This window comes from Cyprinodon tularosa, unplaced genomic scaffold (genome assembly GCF_016077235.1).
Source record: "Cyprinodon tularosa strain WSP-4 unplaced genomic scaffold, ASM1607723v1 ctg852, whole genome shotgun sequence".
Taxonomy (NCBI): Eukaryota; Metazoa; Chordata; class Actinopteri; order Cyprinodontiformes; family Cyprinodontidae; genus Cyprinodon; species Cyprinodon tularosa.
This window is the reverse complement of record NW_024039621.1, coordinates 207,965-230,056: the sequence shown is the minus strand read 5'-3', so window position 1 is coordinate 230,056 and position 22,092 is coordinate 207,965. Positions and strand designations below refer to the sequence as shown.

The window sequence follows — 22,092 nt, the reverse complement described above, 5'->3', positions numbered from 1 at the left end:
CAAGTGGGGGCATTTGCGCTATGCGTAAAAAAAAAAGCATTTGCGATAAGGACGCAAAACATGGCACAACAAGGCAGATTAGGAGGAAGACGCACATGGAACCGGTGGAGATAATCCCGTTATCTCGTTGGACGTGCAACCCCGGCGTGAAAGCATCCTCAGAGACAGAGATGAACTGAACACGAACTAATGCTGCGGGTGTATATGACCTGAGGAGGAGGAGGGGGGTGCGGGAAACACGCGGGTAAACACTGCTGCTCTTGACCTTAAGGAACACGCTCGTCTTTTACCGCAATGTCACTGGCGCTCTCCGTTAGTAATTGAGCCCACACTCATTTCCTCCCCTTTAAGGCGTTGGAAAAACCTTTGGATGTCTTTTATTTCCAGTTGTAACAGCTTGTTCTCATCCGGTGATGGATGACTGCTGTCAAGTGGAGCCGGGCGGGAATCAGGGGCTCTCCTCAGGTCTGCGCACCCTGGTTATCACCTTTACGCGCAGGAGGAGCAGCGCGTGTGCACAGAAGCATAGACCCACATATCTTAGAGGGAAATTACGCACGGCTTAAGTCTAAATAAATAAACAAAAGAAGACAGGACAGCACTTACGGGATGAGGCAGGACTCTGTGCGCTCCATTGGGGTTTTCCACTTCTACCCCCCCCCCCCCCCCCCCCCCCTCCTGCTTTAACGGAATCCTCAAATTCCGTGGTCGCAGTCCACGTCCCTGCAGATGTACCAGAGGATCACATAGAGGATGAGCAGGATGGCGAAGATGAAGAGCGCAACTAGGATGGCTTTGGTCACCGGAGAAATGAGCGACTGCATGTCAGGAGCAGAGCCGGGCAGAGCGGCGTCCGTCCGGTCCTCAGTCTGCCGTCTCTCCCTCCCTCTCCTTCTATCTGGTGGCAACTGTTGAGGACTTAGGTCTTTTTAAACACACGTGTAGGTGCCCCGCGTGCGCGCACACGCGCAAACCCGGGCTGCGAGAACGTGTATTTAAATAAATATATATATAAAGCCGCGGGGATCCAGGCGCGCAACGCGTGGGGGGGGCTTCCCTCTCTGGAGGTGGTGGAGTAGTGAGCTCTGATTAAATCTTTCCGGCGTCTTGTAGAGCATCAACACTGAAGTGGAAACAGCCCACTCACGGTTCAGTCAAAGGGAAATGCTCGGTGAGATGTGGATATGCTGGCAGAGAGCTGTCAGTGCGTGCTGGATGGAAAAGTTGCGCACCAAGCTGCCTGCTGCACTTGACGGCAAACAGGTTGATTAGTATTCCTCTCAGCACCGTCTGTGCGTGCGAGAGAAAAATGCTGGTGTGACAGGGTATCTTCTTATCTCTACACCCTGCATGTCGCTTTTTTGAGCAAAGGTGCCATTCTAAGAAGAATTAGGCGCGTCTCATTTTATTCCTGGATTAAAATAGTTTACAATTGTTCTTACTATCGGTTTGTGACACAATTAGAGCAACATGTCAGGTAACTGATATCAAAAAGCAACTCTGAACCATTAGGATAGCACTTTGCAGCTCTACAAAGGTGTTGACATTTCTCTTCTTTATCTTTGGACGCCTGTTGGATTTCCTAAACTTATGTTTTTCTTACAAATTATCGCAAAAATCAGTAAAACACCTTTTTAGGATAAAATAAGCTTCAAATGAAACACATTGAAAAGAGTAAAACAGATCTGGCATGTGAAGTTAAAAAATAAATTAAAGCATGTTAAATATCTAGTTTTTGCTCATGTTAAAAGTACTGATTTGTATTTTTTTTAAGGAAAAATAAATAAATGGAAATATATTTTCAAAGAAATCAATGAAAACCCTAAAACCTGCAACTTTCTACAAACCACAGTAATTATATCAAAGAAAAAACTCTGATAAAAAAAAAAAAAAAAATTTAAACTATTTGGCTAACATGCAAAACATATTTTTTGGCCAAAAACTGACTCCCCCAAGACACCATCCCCATATTAACATAGTGGTGGCAGCATTATGCTGTGGGAATGCTTGTTTTTTTGGGTTTTTTTAGCATTCCAATAGAGAGTTAAACTGGCATAGTTGATTAATGAACTTAAATATAGGGAAGACAGTTTGTTTAAACTTCGAAAAGATTTGGGAATAAGGAAAAATGAAAGACAAAAACTTAGTGCAGGATAAATCTTTTGGTAGGTCGGAATATTTCAGCTTTAATTTAGGTAGAAATGTTGTGTGTTCAGACTAAAAACATTTAAAGGCATTACATTTTATTTTTAAAGTGCTTTATGACCTATGCTGATAGTTATTGAAAGAGTTTTATAAGCTTCGCACAAATCATTTAGGCCACCAACACCTAATGTTGCTGTTAAAAAAAAGGCCTCACATTGATTAAATATTCCCATAGAAAGAGCTGTTTTTTTTTTTTTTTTTTTTTTGTGTTTCATAATGCATACTTGAACCATAATACACTAACAGAGACTTTAAATATCGAATCTGTGCTCACATCTGCGCAATTAGAACATCTCAGTAGATCAGCGAGTAACGTAATGAGGAACTTCCTCGTGTCACCCACTAGATGGCGACAAACACACATCTTGCATGTCTGTCCTCAGCAAATGTGATAGGTGTAAAATATTCTCTGCAGCACTTCGAAGTTGTGCCAATTAGTGATGACTGTTAAACAGCTCTAACCCACATAGGTAAGAATATATATTTCTATATTTGAATTTGGCATGGTCTAAATGAGCCTTTGCAAGTTATAATAAGGGCTAGTGTCTGTCGTATCAGCAGCAAGCAGAGTGCAGCAGAGCGGTGGATGCTAGCTCTGCTTCAGCTAATTTAGGAGAAGGAATCAATTTACGCCTTTCAAGCTCCCAAATAAGATCTGTATATGAAATGTCAAATATGCTAAGCTCTGTTGATATTAAGTCATTGCCGGAAACTGGACAAATATTGACAAACCGTTGACTAAGCTAGCGGCTAAGTAGCTAGCTACACACAGGCCGGAAAGATTGTCAAGTTTTTTTAAGTATAGTGTGTTTTCCTGTGAAATCTTTCAAATTAAAAGAGGCGTTTTAACACGATCTCATCAATAAACATTCATGGGAATTATTTATTTAAATGTGGACATTATAACAACTTTAAACCAAATATTTATGTCTTTTTTTCTTCTTGCTGGACTTCATTCATCAATCTGTTCATCATATACCATTTACCTCTTTGTTTATGTTTTTATTTATTTTTTTGTTAAACCATTTAAACCCCGTAAAGAGCTGTTGTTTAAAAAAAACATTTCAAATAGACTTTGAAACCAAATGATATGATTGTGTTGTGAAATAATATATAATATAGAAAAAATATATTTTTCTATATTAAGTTTTGAACACTTTAGTGTCATTTTATCCTTTTAAAAACTTTATGCACCCTTGGTAATAAATACATTCATAAAATTTTTTTAAATGTCACATATCTTGTTTAGATCAAACAAGAGCTCATCTGAAGCATGTCTCCACCTTGGCGTTCATTCCTTTTGTACGACAGAGTATTAGAGCCAGGCTAGAGATTCTATTTTTCTTCTATTTCGAGAATAAAGACGTAAAATTACAAGAGTACAGTCGTAACATTACGAGAGTACAACTTTATTCTCGTAATGTTACGACTTTATTCTCATGATGTTATGACTTTATTCTCATGATGTTATGACTTTATTCTCATGATGTTACGACTTTATTCTCATGATGTTACGACTTTATTCTCATGATGTTATGACTTTATTCTCATGATGTTACGACTTTATTCTCATGATGTTATGACTTTATTCTCATGATGTTACGACTTTATTCTCATGACGTTACGACTATTCTCATGACGTTACAACTATTCTCATAATGTTACGACTTTATTCTCATAATGTTACGACTTTATTCTCATGATGTTATGACTTTATTCTCATGACGTTACGACTATTCTCATGACGTTACGACTATTCTCATAATGTTACGACTTTATTCTCGTGATGTTACGACTTTATTCTCATGATGTTATGACTTTATTCTCATGACGTTACGACTATTCTCATGACGTTACGACTATTCTCATAATGTTACGACTTTATTCTCATGATGTTATGACTTTATTCTCAAGACTTTACGACTATTCTCATAATGTTACGACTTTATTCTCATGATGTTATGACTTTATTCTCATGATGTTACGACTTTATTCTCATGACGTTACGACTATTCTCATGACGTTACGACTATTCTCATGACGTTACGACTATTCTTATAATGTTACGACTTTATTCTCGTGATGTTACGACTTTATTCTCATGATGTTACGACTTTATTCTCATGACGTTACGACTATTCTCATGACGTTACGACTATTCTCATGACGTTACGACTATTCTCATAATGTTACGACTTTATTCTCGTGATGTTACGACTTTATTCTCATGATGTTACGACTTTATTCTCATGATGTTACAACTTTATTCTCATGACGTTACGACTATTCTCATGACGTTACGACTATTCTCATGACGTTACGACTATTCTCGTAATGTTACGACTTTATTCTTGAAATAGAAGAAAAATAATCTTTAGCCTGGCCCTTATACTCTGTCATCCTTTGGCTTTATAACGTAATTAAACATCAAATTATTTGATTTTATGTTAGGATCACAATATGGTGCTTAAAATAAGCACTTTTTCAGTTACCCGCTTTATAAGCAACTTAAACAGTTGTTGTTTTTTGTTGTTTTGTTTCCATTAATATTTGGTTTATACGCTAATATTTTCAAATTTTATTTTGCTTTATTGTACACATTTTTAATTGATAAATTCTGAGACTTTTTGTGAAATCCTTGTCAGTTTGTTCAACATAAATTACTGTCTCTGGAAAAAAAGTTTGTTTTTATATATTTGCAGTTAATCTCGAGCTTGAAATAAGGTCTTTTTACATATTAGGTGCCTTCCAAACGCTGATATATTTAACAAGGTGTTAGTAATCTGCAGTCAGCTACTTATGGTTTTATCTTGTTTCTCTCAAAGCACCCTGTTAGACAAAGACTGCAACCCCTCAGAGAACGTTTTTAGAGTGCTTTTATTTTGAAGTGTCAGCCGCCTTCTCTTCCTGTTTCAGTTGCTCCGATGCAATGTAGCAGCTTTGCTGAGCGCGGTGAGCTAGTTGGCTAACTGGGGTCTCAGGCCGTTTGACCTGCCTGCTACAGTGAGTCTGTTTACATTGACTGCTGTCTCTCTTATCACCGTTGCAGAAAACGTCTCGCGGCTTTCTGCTCATTTAGCTGAACTCTTGTAAAACTCCTTTTAAAAACGTCCATAAATGCTACGTTAGCTAGCTTTAGCTGAATTGAAGCCATTGCTAACGCTAGTTGTTATCTTTTTAATGAGACTTTATGTTGAAATAAAGCTTCTACACCAATCCAGGGAAGTAAATACATGTAATCTGTTAATTTATCATACTATAATATCATTGTTTTTTTCTGTCTTTAAACAGATTTGTTAAAGTTGAGGTTATCTGTCTGTTTATCTTTGCACTCGTCTGCCTTTACATGTAAGTTAATCAATTCTAATCTTTTTAAGCTGATTTACTTAGCTTTTTAGATGCTTGGAACCATATAGTTTGTTTTAAAATATATAATTAAAGAAGTAAGAGCTGCCTTAGTTGAAAAAGTTGACAGTTTCCTGGGAGCAGACATTGTTGACATTAGATATCCACCTCTGTGCGATCATAACAACCATTAACCCAGGTATCAACCCAGTTTTTTTAGCCGTTTTATTGTTGTATGCGTTTGTTTGGCTAATTTAGAATATTCACTCTACATTTAAATGTGACATAAACAAAACAGCGTGACCAAAGTGGTCAGTTTATGTTCTATTTAGGAACTGAAAACTAACCTTTCAGACCTTTGTTCGTAATTTGAGTCTTTCTTCCTTTTTGCTGCCTGACAAGTGTTTGCTCCAAGGCTTTTTTTATTATCTCTACATTTATAGACATGTTTTGGGTTCTTTATGTTTAAATTAAATCCTATCTCCTTCTAAATTTTCATTTTACAGACCATAGGAATACTCGATGTAAGATGAACACTGAGGACAAGTTGGATGGGATGCTGCTGAAATGCAGCAGCGGAGGGATAGATGGCAGAGGAAGAGTCTGTTTGGGCACTGGGGGACTGGTGGTGATGACCCTCGGGGAGAGATCGCTTGCAAACCAGCCCCTTTTGGCTGAGGATGATGACGATGAAGGTGACGAGGACTTGACTGGAGGTTCGCTGGTTACACATGACCTGGTCCCTCCACAGCAGCTGATGATGCCGGAGGAGGTGACAAAGAACGGCGTGGAAGGATTGGAAGAGGAGGGAGGAGGCGAGGTTGGAGTCAACTTCCCCCTTAAACTCAACAAGTTGTCCTACTCGCTTCATATGCCAGTGAGTTCACTTTTCTGATGGTTTTATTTGAGGATCCTGCTGTCTGTGCAGCAAACAGTCCTAAGAGGTCACACTGAAGCTGCAGGCTACCCACAAGGGTGGAGTTTTATAGAGGGCAGGGTTTCAAACACTTCTCGTTGGTTAAATATTTCCAGTTTATGTTTCAGTTGCTGTACAAACCCCCTGATGGTTTATCTATGCTAAAAATTTTAGTTCTTCACAATTAAACCCATGTTTTTGACCAAGGAAACCAGCTACCCTTAATAAAAATGTCGAAATTACGTGTTTAGTTCTGCTTTCAGCATCTCTCATTAAACCGTTTTCAAGGATTTAATGTTAGCTTTAAAATATCTTATAACATGTATGTTATTAGGAAGAAATGAAAACGAATCAAAGCTCCTCATGACTGTTCCTCTATCTTCAATTTTGAATCTAAGAGGAGAAAGTTTGTTAGTTGATCTTGTAACCAGTTCTGGTTTTGATTATTATAAGTCTGTAAATCTTTCAAATGTTCTCTTTAGATGGATTTAAATTATGACAAAATAATCAGTAAAAGTTTTATTGCTGGAAATCGCACAATTTCATACTTTGTGTGAAAAACCCTTATTACCCCACTGGAGCTGGGCAATAAAACAATATCAATTAACAATTAATCAACTAGCTTAATCAACAATTAATCGGATAAACTGTGATTATTCAATTATTAAAATCTCAGCTAATTTAGATAAATTGATTAATTGTTATTTGGACATGTTCAGACTATAAAACATTCCATTAGCTGAAAGAGTAACCCACTCAGCGCCGTTTTAATGCCAAAATGGTAGAAACAAATGTATAAAGACTTGCATTTGAGATGAAAAACCTATCCAGAAATCATCAAGTGGCAGTTTTAGCTTCATTTGTTTTAAATTCTATATACAATCTTGTTTAATTAACCTTTTTCTATCCAATTATTATTCAAATAAGCAAAAAAACAAATCAACAGAGTAATCCGTCAGCAGAATCATCATTAGTTGCAGCCCTAATATCGGTATGTAACAAAATACACACCTAAGAATTATTCATAGAAAATACGCTGATAAAAACACCTATAATTTCAACTGTGAATTTTGGGGGATGTAGGCAGAGGTAAGGATTTACCCTGTAGGACTGACCTCTTTTTAAAGGTTAGAGGAAATATTTTTCAGTTCAGCATTTTTCCCAATGCTAATGTTTTTGTCTGTTTGATCCCTCCCTCTAGATCATCGAAGCAGCTTTAATAACAAATTTTTTTTTATGAGGTCATATACGGTAGACAAATACAAAGAGTAATACTAGAATATTCCTGCTAAGCTGGAATTTAATACTACATTCACATTTAAAGCAGCAAAGGAGGCAGAAGCAGCTAGTTTACATGCAAAGTCAATGGTTGACGCGCATCAAGGCGCAGCAAAACGTCCTGCAGCGAGTTTTGAGCAACAGGAGCAGCGCGTTGTGAGCTTCTGAGCATATGATGCGCTGCAAACGCAGCAGCTGCTGGAGTTGGAAAAATTGCCGACAAAACATGTTCACTTTTATTATCCTGGTGTCTGTAGTTTGGATTACTTACATGAAAACTGCCTTCCAGCCGCAGCGGCAAACCGCAAAGCGGCGACCGGGCCAGAGGCCTACTGACAGCGCAACGCCAGTATGTGGGGGTCTCAGTGGCTCCCACGGCGAAATAATATTTGAAGGCAGGATGGTAATCTGGATGAACTGCACATGCGTTTTTGTTTCTCTCGCTGCTTGCGGTCTGAACATAGCAGAAGAGATCAGTGGCCGTTTTTCACCTCACAGCTTTACAATGTGTTAAAAACTAGCAATCTTCCTCCAGCAGGAGGTTTTTCAGTGTCATTGGATGTAGTTAACACAAACTGCCTGGCTGTGGACCTCAGAGTGGAAACATTTATGACTTACAACTAGGGATGCACGATATTGGGATTTTGGCCGATATCCGATATGCCGATATTTTAAAACTCATGTAGCCGATAACCGATATCGATACCGATGTTAAAGCTGGACAAAAATAAGTAGTCATTGAAAATAGCTGTTTTGTTATCCATTTCTGACACTTTGAAAAATAATGTACTCAAATATATTTTCATATGCTGATATCAAATTGATTTTTAAAAACGCGGTATCGATCTATTTTACTTTCAAAATCTCGTGAAATTTCATCGTTCTGTTACAAACTCTCGTGATATTTTGCAAATTCTTGTGAGATTTTGTTAGTAAAATAGATCGATACCGCGTCAATATATCAACATATAAAAATATGGCAAAATATTGTGAATTTTCGGGGGATTTCATAGCGTAACAATGACATATAGCAATATTTCATTAGTAAAAGAGATTGATATGGTGTTTTTAAAAGGCAATATATCAGCATATGAAGATATTGTGATATTTTAATGTATCAATATTTTTTCCCTCGTCTTTAGAAGTTTTCAAGTCTGTAAAAAGGAAGTTTTTGAGGAAGAAGAACTAGTATTTTATTTTATTTTTTTTTAGACTTTAGAAACTCAGAAGCTGATCAAATATCGGGTTAAATATCGGTGGGGTGGCCGATGTCCGATATTCAGTTTGGGGGCCAATTATATCGTGCATCCCTACTTACAACCATTTGAAAACAGAGGATTCTGGAAAAGTAAAGAAAATGAAGAAAATATTTTCTTAAACTTATATGTTTTACCTCTGTGCTTATATCTTTGGTACTTCTTTAATGCGGTCAACCCTTTTTAAATGTGAGTCTCAGTTCAGTTTGGTGTCAGACAAACAGGAGAAGCTGGAGCACTGTGTGATCTCTTTAAGTCTTATCCTTTTATCTGCTGCATTAAAATCACTGATAAAAAAAAAAAAAATAAAGGGAAAAGATTGAGCTGCAAGCTCATAAACCGATAAGAACATATTACCAACTTGTGTCATGTATTTAGTCACTCCTAAACTATGCAGATGTCCTCTAAAACCAGCTGTAGAGTCATTTCTCAGCTATAGAGGGTGAAGGCAGGTCGTCCTCCAGACTAAGGGGCCTCAGGCATCCTAATATTGAAGTGTCCTTCTCTTTGTTTTGCTCATTCCCACCTGCCAGACCTGTATGAACCGCCAGCTGCCCGGTATCCCATAAAGTGGGTCATGTGCCATATTAAATGTCTTGACTATGTCTGGCCCTGCTGTTACAGCTGAACATCAAGCAGGAGCTGAAGCTGTCTGACCCTGGAGTCCATATAAAGAAGGACAAAAAAGCAATTAAGGACATGACTGTGTACCCCAAGAAGAAAAAAAGGAAGCAGCGCTCGCCTGCAAAGGTAGAAATAGGCAATTGGTTTTATTTTAGGACATTTGTTAGCCCTCACCCCTGGATTGTATAAATAAGCAGAAAACTCCTTCACTTCTTTGTTCTTTTTTTTGCTATTTTAGATCCTGGACATGAATGATGATGGATCTGTTGCCATTCCTAACCCAAAGTGTCATGTTTGCCCTCATTGCAACGCTGCATTCAGAACCAATTACCATTTGCAGAGACATGTCTTCATTCATACAGGTACAGAAAGCCTTAAATTCTTTATTTGAAATTGCTTGTTTTTATCCACCTTATCCCTGGCAGCGGTTGGAGAGGCAACTATTGCAGTTGCTACTCAGCATTTCTTTTTAAATGTGTTTTAAAGTACTGTTAATCAGTTTTTTGTTTTCTTTATAATAATCACAGCTAATCATTTCTGACCATGTTTCTTTTTAAGGTAGGATTTCTTTAGATAAATAATCTTTCCTGTTTTGGAGCAGCGCCTATAATCTCAGTAGATTAGATTAGACATTTAGGTTCCCTTGTTTTTATTATGGTTATAATTTATCAGTAGATGATACATGGTACCCCATTTTCAACAATCATGAAAAATTACATCTTCAGAACTGATGGGGGCGCCACATGGCTCTATGTTAAAGCCAGCACAGTTTGTAGAGCTTGTGGTCATGGGTTTGATTCCCAAGCTGCTTACTAGGGACGTCCCAATGCAACTTTTTCATTTCTGATATGATATCGATGCGATATTAAATCAGGGTTTCTGCGGGTCGTTAAAAGTCATTCAATTATTATTTTTTAAATGAAGGCCTTAATTTGCATTAAAATTCATTACTGCAAATTATGAATGTGATTATAGTGGCATTTAAAATGCTTTATTTAAATGAAATAAAAAATTCTACAAACAGTTTCATCAGATATAACTAGTTTTGCGTGTTTGCACGGAACTGCTTCCAGTTGATCGTAAAGTCGTATGTTTGGAAGAAAAGAAAAAATCGAGGGGGAGAAAAGGCTAGGGAATGGGAAAATGCTCATTTTTAACAAAAGTTGCTGGAAGCAAGGAATTTGGGACATAGCTGCAACCTGTCGATGGTTAACATGATGAACTTGTACCTGTTGTACTTGTTGATGGCATTAGAATTATTTCTAAGAGTATTAAAAGAGCTTTAAAAATAATAATATATATATATATATATATATATATATATATATTAGGGGTGGAACGGTACACAAAATCCACGGTTCGGTTCGATTCACGGTTTCTGGTCACGGTTTTCGGTTCGATTCGATACATGTTGATTGTTACACCGAAATCCCATGAAAAAATTATGAAATTAATGAAAAAATCCCCCCAAAAATAATGGATTGTAATTATTTTAAATGATCCGTGGAAACCCTGGATCATTTCCGTATGTTTTGCTGCTTTGAATTTAATCATCTGGCGCATGCTCTCTACCATCTCCCAGGGACTCAGAGGGGAGCAGACGAAGCCACAGTGGGGGCTGTAGCTTTGCTTTGAGCAGCCGGTCTGGGGCGCAGCGGGGGTTGCTAAAGGAGTATGAGGGATTTCGGGGTTAGCATGACATGTTGCTGTTAGCATAAACAAAACGTGTTGCACAATGCTTGCACACTGTTGCACTTTTATCCACAACTTTCTTTCCGCCGTCATCGTAGGTCACTCTAAATGCAAAGTGGTCCCATACAGCAGACTTATAAAGTGCTGCTGGCGCGTCTTCCAAATCCTGTTCTTTCCCACTCGCCAGTCCGACACAATTCTCCACAACAACTGATTTTTTTCCCTGCTACACCCGGCTAAGCTGCTTCGCTTCTTCTTCTTCTTGTTTACTACTGGCGGTTGGCTTTGGTCGCAGTACCGCCACCTTCTGCTCTGGAGTGTAATCGCTTCCTCTATGAGAAAAAGGAGCAGCGCATGAACCGAACGAAACACACGTGAACCGAACCGAGACAGTCGAACCGAACGGTTCTGACGGTTTTCATAAATCGTCCCATCCCTAATATATATATATATATATATATATATATATATATATATATATATATATATATATATATATATATATATATATATATATATATATATATATATACATATATATATAAAAGCTCTTTTATGAGTTTTAAAAAGGAGTAAAATGCATGTCGTCCCCTTTAGGTTATTAAACAGATTAAAGTTTATATTAAACATTCACATTACAGTTTAATACATTATTTGTTGTCTGTGTTTTAAAAACACAAAAAAGACAAATCTGTTCAGACATAAGGTGGAGAAATGTCCAATCGGCTTCATTCGTACCATTTATCTGATTATTTTTCCCGACTCTGTAGGTGAGAAGCCGTTTCAGTGCAGCCAGTGTGACATGCGGTTCATTCAGAAGTATCTCCTGCAGAGGCATGAGAAGATCCACACTGGTGAGCTTTAGATGATTTACACTAATGTCAGTTTGGATTTGGTTTATGGTTGTGTTTTTGTTCAACATCTTTGTGTTTTGCTTCAGGTGAGAAGCCTTTTCGCTGCGATGAGTGTGGGATGAGATTCATCCAGAAGTATCACATGGAGAGACATAAGAGAACTCACAGTGGAGAGAAGCCCTACCAATGTGACTACTGTCACCAGGTACAAAGCTGTTTACATGGAAATGAAGGCATTTAGATCAGTTACAAATATAATAAATCAGGAGTATAGGTCTTATCAGGGATCTTATTGGTCTTAAAAAAGTATGCGAGGCAAATTTGATCATTTTCTACATCTTTTTAAAGTATAGATATGGTTTCCAGACCTTTACATCCCACTATTTCAAAGATGGAAATCTGATTTTCCCTCAAAAAAAGTAAATTTTTTCCCATATCATTTATTTCTGTTTTTTAAGTTGCTGATTGAACTCCTAAATAAAAACATAGCAATTTAGACACAAAAATTAAGCCATAAAAAAAAAAAAAAAATAATAGTCAGGTTAGGTGTTTTATAAAATATGTGAATCAGGAAATTGTCTCTATACCAAACTGAACGATTGTTGTTCTCTACTTCGAAAAACACATTAGATTTTGAAATGGAAAAATTTTCTATTATTTCTTTTTTTTATATTTTTCAATTTAAAAATTCAACGTATAACATGGATGCATCAAAACCTGTTTTTATTTCAGTGTTAAATTCTGTTTAAACTAACAGATTATAATTAAAAATGTCTCTGGACCTTTACTGGTTGATGATTTTCTTTATTCGGACCCCGCTGAGTTTTAATTGGTTACTAGTTGGATCTAGTTTCCCTGTCTCTGCTTGAAAAAACAAAGCATTCCCTTAAATAAAGATTTAGGTTTTATTTTGGAAATAAATGACACAGATGTCTTAATTTTACTTGTGATTTCACATGTAAATTAAGCTTTTCTTGTTTTCATACAAAGTCAGATTGGTCTATTTGTTAAAATAATGTTTGATTTTCCAACAGCTGAAACATTTTTCAAGCAGTCTTGCTTGAAATTTTCTAAATCTGTTTCCTGTCCGCAGTACTTCTCCAGAACGGACCGGGTTCTAAAACACAGGCGAATGTGTCATGAAAACAGAGAGAGGAAGACGAACAAGGCTGCCAATAAAATGGGACCTCTGCGTGACGGCGATTCCTCAGGGTCTCCCTTTCTCTCCAAAGAGTGCTCTCTACCCAAGAAAAAGCGCCAAAAATGTGCAGAAAAGAGCTCAGGCTCCGCCAGTACCGCCCTGACAGAAGGGCATGTTTTCACCGCTGAAGAAGCGCAGGAGAAAGAGGGGCAGAGTCGGGATAAAATCGAAGCTCCGTGTATATTTGCTGTGTCATCCAAGGTCAAACATGAGTATGTTTTACCTGACTATTCGGTGGAACTTCCTGAGGAAACCGCCAGCCAAAACGAAGACGAGGACGTTTCATCAGAGGACACAACCCCACCAAAAATAGTCCTAAAGAAAATCCCCAAGAGAAGCCTTAAGCAGCCCAGCGAGCAAACCCCTCCCTGCCTGTCTTCCTCTCTATCCTCCTACGAGGAAACCGATAAGGTACCTCAGTTTACCTTTGAAATTGTGGACAAGCAGGGTCTTTTAGACGTGGAGAGCAACACTGACCTGGAATCAGTCGAACCTCTTCAAGGCGGGGCGCCCAAACCAGCCAGCAGCACAAACTACGACGACGCCATGCAGTTTCTCAAAAAGAAGCGTTACCTTCACGCCGCCATGGCCAACAACAGCCGGGACTACGGCCTGAACGCGAGCACCATCCCCTCCCAGCCGTCTGTCACCCAAACGGTGGTGTCCGCCGTCATCGATGAAACTGTCCCCGCCACCATCCTGGAGCCCCAGCCCATCAGCACGGAGATCAAGGCGGCTCACGAGAAAAACGTTCTGCCTGATGAGGTTCTTCAGACGCTGTTGGAGCACTACTCTAACAAAGCAAACGGCCAATCAGACATTTCCTTCACTGTGGCTGATACAGAAGTGACTTCCAGCATATCTATTAACTCCTCCGACGTTTCTGAGAGCAGCCCTGTGGAGAGCATGGGATCCTCCGGCGCCCAGACTCAGCCTCCCACAGAGAAGGTCAGCCTCCTGCATGAATACTCTAAATTTCTCCAACAAGCTCTGGAGAGGACCAGTCAGAACGACAGCTACTTAACCAGTCAGAGCCTCAGCCTGGTCGCTGAAAACCCCACCTTAGCGGGGCAGCCGCTGTTCTCCAATGAGAAGCATTTCTCTTCGCCCAGCAGGTTCAAATCAGGGATGAGCTCTCCATTAAGGTCCACGTTGGAAAAACCTCACTTCGGTTTACTGGTCGGAGACTCCCAGCACTCGTTTTCATTTTCAGGTGACGAGACCACCCCGCCGTCCGCCGTGTCTCCAGCAGACGAGGACTTCCTGGAGCAGGTCTCGCCCTCCAAGAAGTCCGACTCCACGCAGGGGATACTGCAGACTTTCCAGATCAACTCCTTTGATCAGAATTTCAAATCACATTTCCAGGCGACGAGACCGGCGTCGTCGCCGCAGTTCACAATCGCCAACGGACAAATGGGGGTCCGAGGACACGGCACGGACTTCTCAGAGTTCCCTTTAGTTCGAGTCACCGAGACTAGGGTTCAATTGAACTCGTCCCCTGACGTTTCAACCAGCGAATCCTTTGGCTGAAGAAAAATAAAACAACAGGGAAAGCAGTCATTTGTTCGTTTTAGCAGCACTTTATTTCATCAGTCTTGTTTTGCCAAAACTATTCCCAACACAATCATGTTTTCTTTCCTAAAGGGGTCTGAAAAATACTCATGTATGTTTTTTTTGTTTTTACTTCAACCTCTCTTTACATACTAAGAGGAACAACTCGTAACGAGAAGCATTTCTCCACTTGATTCAAAGCAGTACTTGTTCTGGAATGTACACTAGGAGGTTAAGTGACCAAAGTGTAATTATACCCGTATCTTTGCCGCCGAGAGTTTATTTAATAGGGGTGTCGGTTTGCCTTGCTTGAAAAATAATCAACTCACCTTTTGCTGCTTGATGCAATATTTCCACTTTTTATACACCAGTCAGCCGTTAAATTAAGTCAGATAAGTGAAGGTCCCTCGATTGTTGGGAGTTTTCTTCAGTATGTGTAGATCTAGAGGCTCTCAGAGCGTTTGTTTCTCTGGTTTGGGGGTGGGGAGTTAACACACAGGTGCATCTCAGTTTGTTAAAATATCAATGAAAAATTTAATAACTGTAATTCAGAAAATGAATCTTAGAAAGCGCGTATTTATTCCACAGTGATGCATTTTTGGTATTTATTTCTGTGCAAAGATAACCATGGCTCACAGGGGAAAAATAAAGATTCGTCAGCCTTTTTAAAGGGACAATCTATTCACTTGGTATATTTTGCCCCATATTACAGACTAATCGGCTAAAATAAGGCTTCTATATGGCAGCAAAAAGAAAGAAATAGTTTTACCAGATCTGATTACCACTGCACTTATCATCTGGAATCATTTATTTTCTTCCTTCCACTCAATTTTCCATTAACATGGTTTGATTACTGAACCATATAGAACCAGTCAGCCTAGTTAGTAATGACTTTTTATGTTTTACTCCTCTTATAGAGGATATAAAGGACTGTTCCAGGCCCACAGTCTTTTTACGGTATTATAAGCTGCTGTGACCATAACATTTCTGCATTATAAATCTTTACATTGCTCTAGTACAACATTGTGATTGTCTGCCATGATCACTTGAATTAACAGAATCAGTCTAAATAGTGGAGATATTGATTTTTAGAGCCAAATTACTGAATAAATCAACTTGTTGCTGTATTTTAATTGACTGAGATGCTTCTGTGGTGCTGTAACATTAATGTTGCCCATTCTGGGTGACGGGGTTCATAATATTACAGCTGATTGTTGTATGGTTGTATTTAACGGGCGCCTCTTATTTTCTTTCTTTACCTACCTCCCCTTGATGCTCATCTACAAACTCCCTTTATTTTAGCTCTTGAAATAATCAAAAATGGCACAATTATTCTTTTTGTTTGAGTCACTTTATTCTCATCTAACTCGGATGTGTGAAACTTATGGTACAGGACTTACCTACTTCATTTCTTGAATAAATTGAAGCCCAATTTGGTTGATTTAACGACCAAATGTAAAATCCTGATAGATCTAGTTGAGGTCTTAAAATCGTACTTTTTAAATCTCCCCATTTGCCTCTACAAAGGCTCATCTGTGCTCTTAACGAGCATGTTTCTGTCTCACTTTATGAAATGATTTAGGCCTGGCAGAGCTGCACACATTGAAGTGTTTGCAGGATAATGTTTTAAACTTTGTTCAGATGGTATTAAATCACTTGTGCTTAGTCTACGCACCGTTTGCACACTACAGCGAATGTAGGATGTAAAGTCACTGCTATAGCTACCTTTCTGAGACCTAATGGAAACTTTTGCCATTTATTTAATTCTAGACATCCTTTTTGCCTCATTGTAAAGGGCGAAGGTGTTTGGGTTTAAGTGGCGTCTAAAAACATTGGCAACAATTTTATTTCACTATTGTTGGTCTACGGTTGAATTAATTTAGCTTCTGTGCCTTTCTGTTCTTTTTCAGCACTTCGTTTTCCTCATTCCTGTTAATCATTTTGTCTTTTTACTTACTGCGCTCTAAGGCTACCAATTCCTCTTGCACAATAATCACAAACTCATAAGCTATCAACTTAATTTTTTTACTGTATTGTGATAAACTTGGAGCTTTATTTGATTTGCTTTGTCATGTTTTTGTTGTTTTTAGTTTCTAAAAAAAGAATTTAATGTTTCAAACTATTGAGAGCAGATGGCATTTATTCAGTTTTATGATTTTTATTGGCTCCAGAGACTTAGCTACAGATCAGGTCTTATGGAAACCATGCAATTGCAAATATGTGACTGATGAGTGGGGTCCCTTTTCTACCCTTATGTTATTAATTGTACATACACGTCTTTATGATTTGTGCGTGCACCATCCGGTTCGGGAATGTTTTAAAGCTCCCTCTTGTTACATCTTCACCGACAATCAGGGACACAGGCGCCACATTAAGCATTTAATTTTCCTCAAGAATGTATAAAAATGATCCTGCTGTAAATATGTTGTGTATATTTTTTATGTTCTGCAAAGTACTGTTTATCAAAAAAAAGGAGAAAAAAGATGTGCAAGAGACACTTTTTGTCAGCGGAAGGCATTGTTTCCAAGCATTTCATGGATATTACAATGAGACACATGACCTGAGTGAAGATGGCCTCCCAACCCTATTCAAATCAGACAAAATTGGTGTCAAACGTTTGTGCTGGTTCATGCAGCAAAAATTTTTGTTTGTGCCGCTATATTTTTAAAGATAAAGAAATGTTTCTAGAGATCACCAAAGGTCAACCAACCCCCCAACTTCTTCAAATCAGACGAAATGGTTATCAATTAACTCGACTCCAAATGGAAACAATTTTGTCTGATTTCATAAAAGTTGGTAGCCTCGTGAGATCATCCTGATCTCGCAAGATTTCACTCGCTAATCAGTCTGGAGACTCTCCGTTGAAGAAAATTTGGAGCCGTTCACCAAACGAACGTCCAATCAGCGTTGGCTTTGAGGCGGGTTGAGGTGTGACGCAACGAGAAGCGCGACAGTTCAGTCTAAAGAACATGGCGGCTTCAGCCGATGAAACTAGCGTTAGCGTGGCTATCGAGCAAGTTTTATCGGAATTACAGAGTATTTCTTCACTGAAAGAAGAGCAAAACACTGCTCTGGAGGCTTTTCTCAGAGGAAAAGATGTTTTTGCTCTTCTCCCGACTGGTTTCGGCAAGAGTTTGATCTATCAATTGGCTCCTCTTCGTTGTCGCTCTGTTAGTACGTCATATGCTTCGTTGATCTGATTGGTTTATTTGGCCCGTCTATCACCAACATAGGCCAATCAGCTAACCAGTATTTTCGCCCCTTTCCAAAATTACTTCTACGGAAGGTTTCCAGATGGATATGCGGAGCAAATCCATCTGGCGGAGTCAGGTTAAAAAGTCGGGGGGCTGGTTGACCTTTTGACCTTTACCTTTTCATTAATATCTTCAAACCCCAAGCAGCACAAACTCGACTCCGTTTACTACACAAACGAAGTCGAGTTAATTGGCACTGAATTTTGTCTGATTTGAAGGAAGATGGGGGGACCAGTTTCACTCAGGTATAAACATGCACTGCCAGATAAAGATGTGAATGTTTTCCACATCTGCCAGTAGTTTTAAAAAGAAATCAGAATCATTAAAGCCGGTGTTGAATTGAAAGGCAAACGACTAGAGATGGTTAAAACAAGCGGAGAATTACTTAGTCTAAGAGTTGCTCTCTGTATCAAATATTTAACCTGAGCTGTTAGATTATGACAAGGTTGTGGTTTCCTGGTCTCCACAGGCTGTTTAATTGAAGCTATTTTGAAAAGCACAGAGCAGATGGGTTTATATGAGAAACCTGTTCTGCCTTTGGGAATTTCCAACACATAACTCATTAGTTTCCTACATCAGCAGCTCTTAAGTTTCTTTATTTTTTCCTTTTGTCTACCTATGTCCGTCTTCTGGCCATAAGTGTCCTTGTATAAGCTAAAAAAAATGTGTTTTGTGTAAAAAAAGAAAAAAAAAAAAATCTGTATTATAGATTTTTTTATAAATGATATTTTTGACAAGTCATTTAAAGCACTGATACATAAAATCACAGAGATACATTCTTTGCTCCCATTATTTAACTTTACTAGTTCCTGTTGAAACCTTCCAGTTACAGAACAGGAATCCAAACGTTGACATTTTTCTACCTTTTAAAAGGATTTGGACAAAGAAGCTTCCTGCTTCCCTGGTGGTTAAATGAAACGGCTGAATTTGCATGGTCACTGACTTGTTTGGTTGGATGAACTCTTTTTAATATAATTGTGCAGCTTTCATTGTAACTGATAAATCAGTCGAGTTAATCCCATATAATTAGAGCTTTGCTAAATATGATTTTGTAGGCAAATTGATTAAGTTGTTCTGATTGTTGTGTGTACTGTCCTTATGAATAAAATGATTCACAGGAAGTGAGCTGGAAGATCTGATTTTTGTATCATTTTTATGCAGAAGTGTCAAGTAACAAAGTAAAAATACATTACTGTACTTAAGTACACTTTTTAGGTATCTATACTTTACTCCATTGCTTATTTGTCTTCCTACATTTAACTTCTACTCATTACATTTTCAGACAAGTATCTGTACTTTCTATTCCTTACATTTACAAAACAAACGTTACGCGTCACTCTTGGCTTCGGTTTAATGTTTATAAATATTTATTTCCCGTCAAGTGCACCATCCAATGCAGATCATTGGCTCCATCCACATCTAGTGAAAACAAGTGTCATTGGATGAGTCTTATAACGCAAACACTCATTGGTTAGCTAAAGGAAATCATCAGAAGTAAGCAGGTGTTCTTCAAACTGCAAATGTGAATTGTCTATATCATGCTACAATGTCAGATTAAGAAAAAGATGTTAAAAGGTCGGACACAGGCGAGAGCATATCGGGAGATGGAGACGGAGACCAGCATGACCTCCCTCATCCTTGGCCCTATCTCAGAGAATTAGCTTTCAATTCATATAGTGGCATCTGGCTGTTTTTATTAAAGGTTACTTCATACTTTTATTCTTTAAGTAGTTTTTGGAGCACATAATTTTTTACTTTTACTTGAGTGAAGAGGTCAAGTTGATACTTAAACTTTTACCAGAGTGTTTTTAAACTGCAGTATCTATACTTCTACTTCTAAAACGTGTGTACTTTTAGCACCACTGCTTTTATGTTATTTATAGCTGCCTATCAATGCAGGGGAGGATGATGCTTTTTTGTCTTTGGGTGAGACCCTGGACTAGTAGCAAGTTTATAATCACCAAAACATACTTGGTTTAATAAAGCTAACGGATTTAAAAATGAAGAAAAAAGAAAAGAAAACCTTTTAAATTTCAGGACAGATTTATGTTTGGGAACATATATAAATATAGCTTAAAGAGATAGAGAACCCTTTTTGGACTTAATTGTGCATCTGATGTGTTGGGTAAAAAACTGCTTTAATTTGAAAATGACTCTCCTTAATTTATGCTATATAGCTAAATCGTAGGGGTACTTCAAAGCTACCTGCCCTATTTCTCAGCAAAACTCAGATCTTTGGTCCACTTATTAAGCAGGTTATCTTAAAAAACCATACAATAGAAATTAGTGTTGCACCGATGCCATTTTTTAGCCCTGATACCCGGCTGTGCAGTATCGGCCGATACCATCTATTTGAAATTTATGTGTCTATATATGAAGAACTGCATACTACTTGGATGTAAAGTAATTGCCATCATGGCTTTGACAAGCTGCTGCCTACCTTTGTGAAGCAAGAAAAAGACTAATACGAAGTGAATCCAGTAGAAATTTTTATTGCCTACCTGGAATGGGTGAAAATAGTTTAATAAACTTTTGGCTCTCAAAATGGTATCAGTGCCCTATTTGGTACTCGCCGATACCGATGCCACCATTTTAGTGCAGTATCGGGGCCCTGTCCAATACTGGTATTGGTGCAACACTAACAGAAATTCAAACTAAATTGTATTTTAACAGTCAGTTTATATTTATTTCTTAGAAAGTACACCATATTATGACTTAGACAGACTTAGTCATTTTGTACATACAGGGTGTATACGAAACGACATTTCGATCTGAAGACATTTCCATTTCTAAAGTGCAGCAGTGATAAAATGTAAACATAAGACTAGTTTATGATTTACAGTTCCCAACATTCAGCGCTTTTAAAAAAACAAAAAAACAAACTAATTTTATACAACATTATACAACATATTAAATAAAAACAGATGAAATAAAAGAGTTTTTTTTTCCAGCTTTAATCATTTATCAACCTTGTACTGCTGGGCTTATTGCCAAGACTAACACAGGATTCCCAGCATTCAAGGTGAGAGAGGAAAGTTTACCTGCTGACGTTTTCACACACCTTATCACTCTGGATTCATTTTTCCTTTTCCGCTGTTTTCTATTAACACCAAACGACATGGAGACATAAACGGTAAGCTTAAAACGATTATTTAAAGAAAGAAAAAAATGCTTTTGGAGAAGTTTACCTTTAACTCACAGACTGAACATTTACGCACAGCTAAAATTAAAGATATATATTAGCGGTACGCACTATTACTGCAGTGGAAAGTGCCACGCAATCATATTTGCATGACTTTCATTTACTTATATTAAAGTTTAAAACGTGCATAAAACTATTAATGAGCAACACAGTCAGTACTGTCAGCCACAGTACTGTTGGTTTTGACTGACTTTAAGGTGAAGCTGTGACGTCCTTGGAGCTGTTTGCGCCGCAGCGTCAGAGAGACTCACACCCAGCAGGATCCGGGTGAGACTCCTGCTGCTGTTTGACAAAGGCCCGCAGCTTCCTCACGCTTTCACATGGGAGAATAAGAACAAGCAAACAAGCCTAGGGTTGATGTCAGTGAAGGAGCTTTCCTGCTATCGATGGAGACCCTGCCAATCGGTTGGCACGTGCACACCTGCGGCCAGGAGGGCGATGGGATCCAGCTGCTGAAGGAGGGAGCAGCTGACGCCATCAGCAACACTCAGGTTCACGATCTGTTCCATGAAGATGCACAGGTAACATTCTGATATTTACCAACTTCAACCTTTTATCAGTCACGTTACTTTCCGAAATATATAAACACCTTAGACGGTTAAAAAAAAATAAAAACCAAGCAATATTTATGGGTTTTGAATAAATACTTAGCTCCAAATTAAACATTTTGTTTGGAGCTAAATATTTATTTAACAAACTAAATATTTCATTTGC

The 22,092-nt window shown here is 38.3% G+C and overlaps 3 protein-coding genes across 7 annotated transcripts in view; 2 read left to right on the top strand and 1 right to left on the bottom strand.

Annotated features, from left to right (window-relative positions):
• Nucleotides 1-660, bottom strand: part of LOC119775136 (dehydrogenase/reductase SDR family member on chromosome X-like) — a 77,619-nt gene extending 76,959 nt beyond the window's left edge. Inside the window, exon 1 of the mRNA XM_038273043.1 lies at nucleotides 607-660. The gene's annotated coding sequence lies outside the window, so the exon portion shown is untranslated. The remainder of the gene's footprint in view (nucleotides 1-606) is intronic.
• Nucleotides 661-2,523: 1,863 nt separating this feature from the next.
• Nucleotides 2,524-17,343, top strand: znf148 (zinc finger protein 148). Of its 4 annotated transcripts, XM_038273038.1 has the most exons (8): nucleotides 2,554-2,675; nucleotides 5,122-5,208; nucleotides 6,057-6,427; nucleotides 9,625-9,750; nucleotides 9,863-9,986; nucleotides 12,087-12,170; nucleotides 12,257-12,375; nucleotides 13,264-14,901. In XM_038273038.1, exons 3-8 carry the CDS (start codon nucleotides 6,080-6,082, stop codon nucleotides 14,899-14,901), a joined length of 2,439 nt encoding a protein of 812 aa, XP_038128966.1. In that variant the 5' UTR covers nucleotides 2,554-2,675; nucleotides 5,122-5,208; nucleotides 6,057-6,079. The 4 variants fall into 4 exon arrangements, with proteins under 4 accessions (XP_038128967.1, XP_038128966.1, XP_038128968.1 ...); XM_038273039.1 differs by lacking the exon at nucleotides 5,122-5,208 and having other exon boundaries at nucleotides 2,524-2,675; XM_038273040.1 differs by lacking the exons at nucleotides 2,554-2,675; nucleotides 5,122-5,208 and adding an exon at nucleotides 5,385-5,553.
• A 3,863-nt stretch (nucleotides 17,344-21,206) lies between these two features.
• slc12a8 (solute carrier family 12 member 8) overlaps nucleotides 21,207-22,092 on the top strand; it is a 31,467-nt gene continuing 30,581 nt past the window's right edge. For both annotated transcript variants that reach the window (XM_038273048.1, XM_038273047.1), the window contains exons 1-2: nucleotides 21,207-21,309; nucleotides 21,576-21,899. In XM_038273048.1, coding sequence (XP_038128976.1) covers nucleotides 21,765-21,899 — 135 coding nt within the window. In that variant the 5' untranslated portion in view covers nucleotides 21,207-21,309; nucleotides 21,576-21,764. The remainder of the gene's footprint in view (nucleotides 21,310-21,575; nucleotides 21,900-22,092) is intronic.

What these genes read in the sequence shown, in the direction of transcription:
- znf148 (XM_038273041.1), top strand. Translation starts at nt 6,080, where the DNA reads ATGAACACTGAGGACAAGTTGGATGGGATGCTGCTGAAATGCAGCAGC. An exon ending in CCTACTCGCTTCATATGCCA is followed by an intron (nt 6,428 to 9,624) that starts GTGAGTTCACTT and finishes CTGCTGTTACAG; the next exon opens with CTGAACATCAAGCAGGAGCT. An exon ending in AATGTGACTACTGTCACCAG is followed by an intron (nt 12,376 to 13,263) that starts GTACAAAGCTGT and finishes TCCTGTCCGCAG; the next exon opens with TACTTCTCCAGAACGGACCG.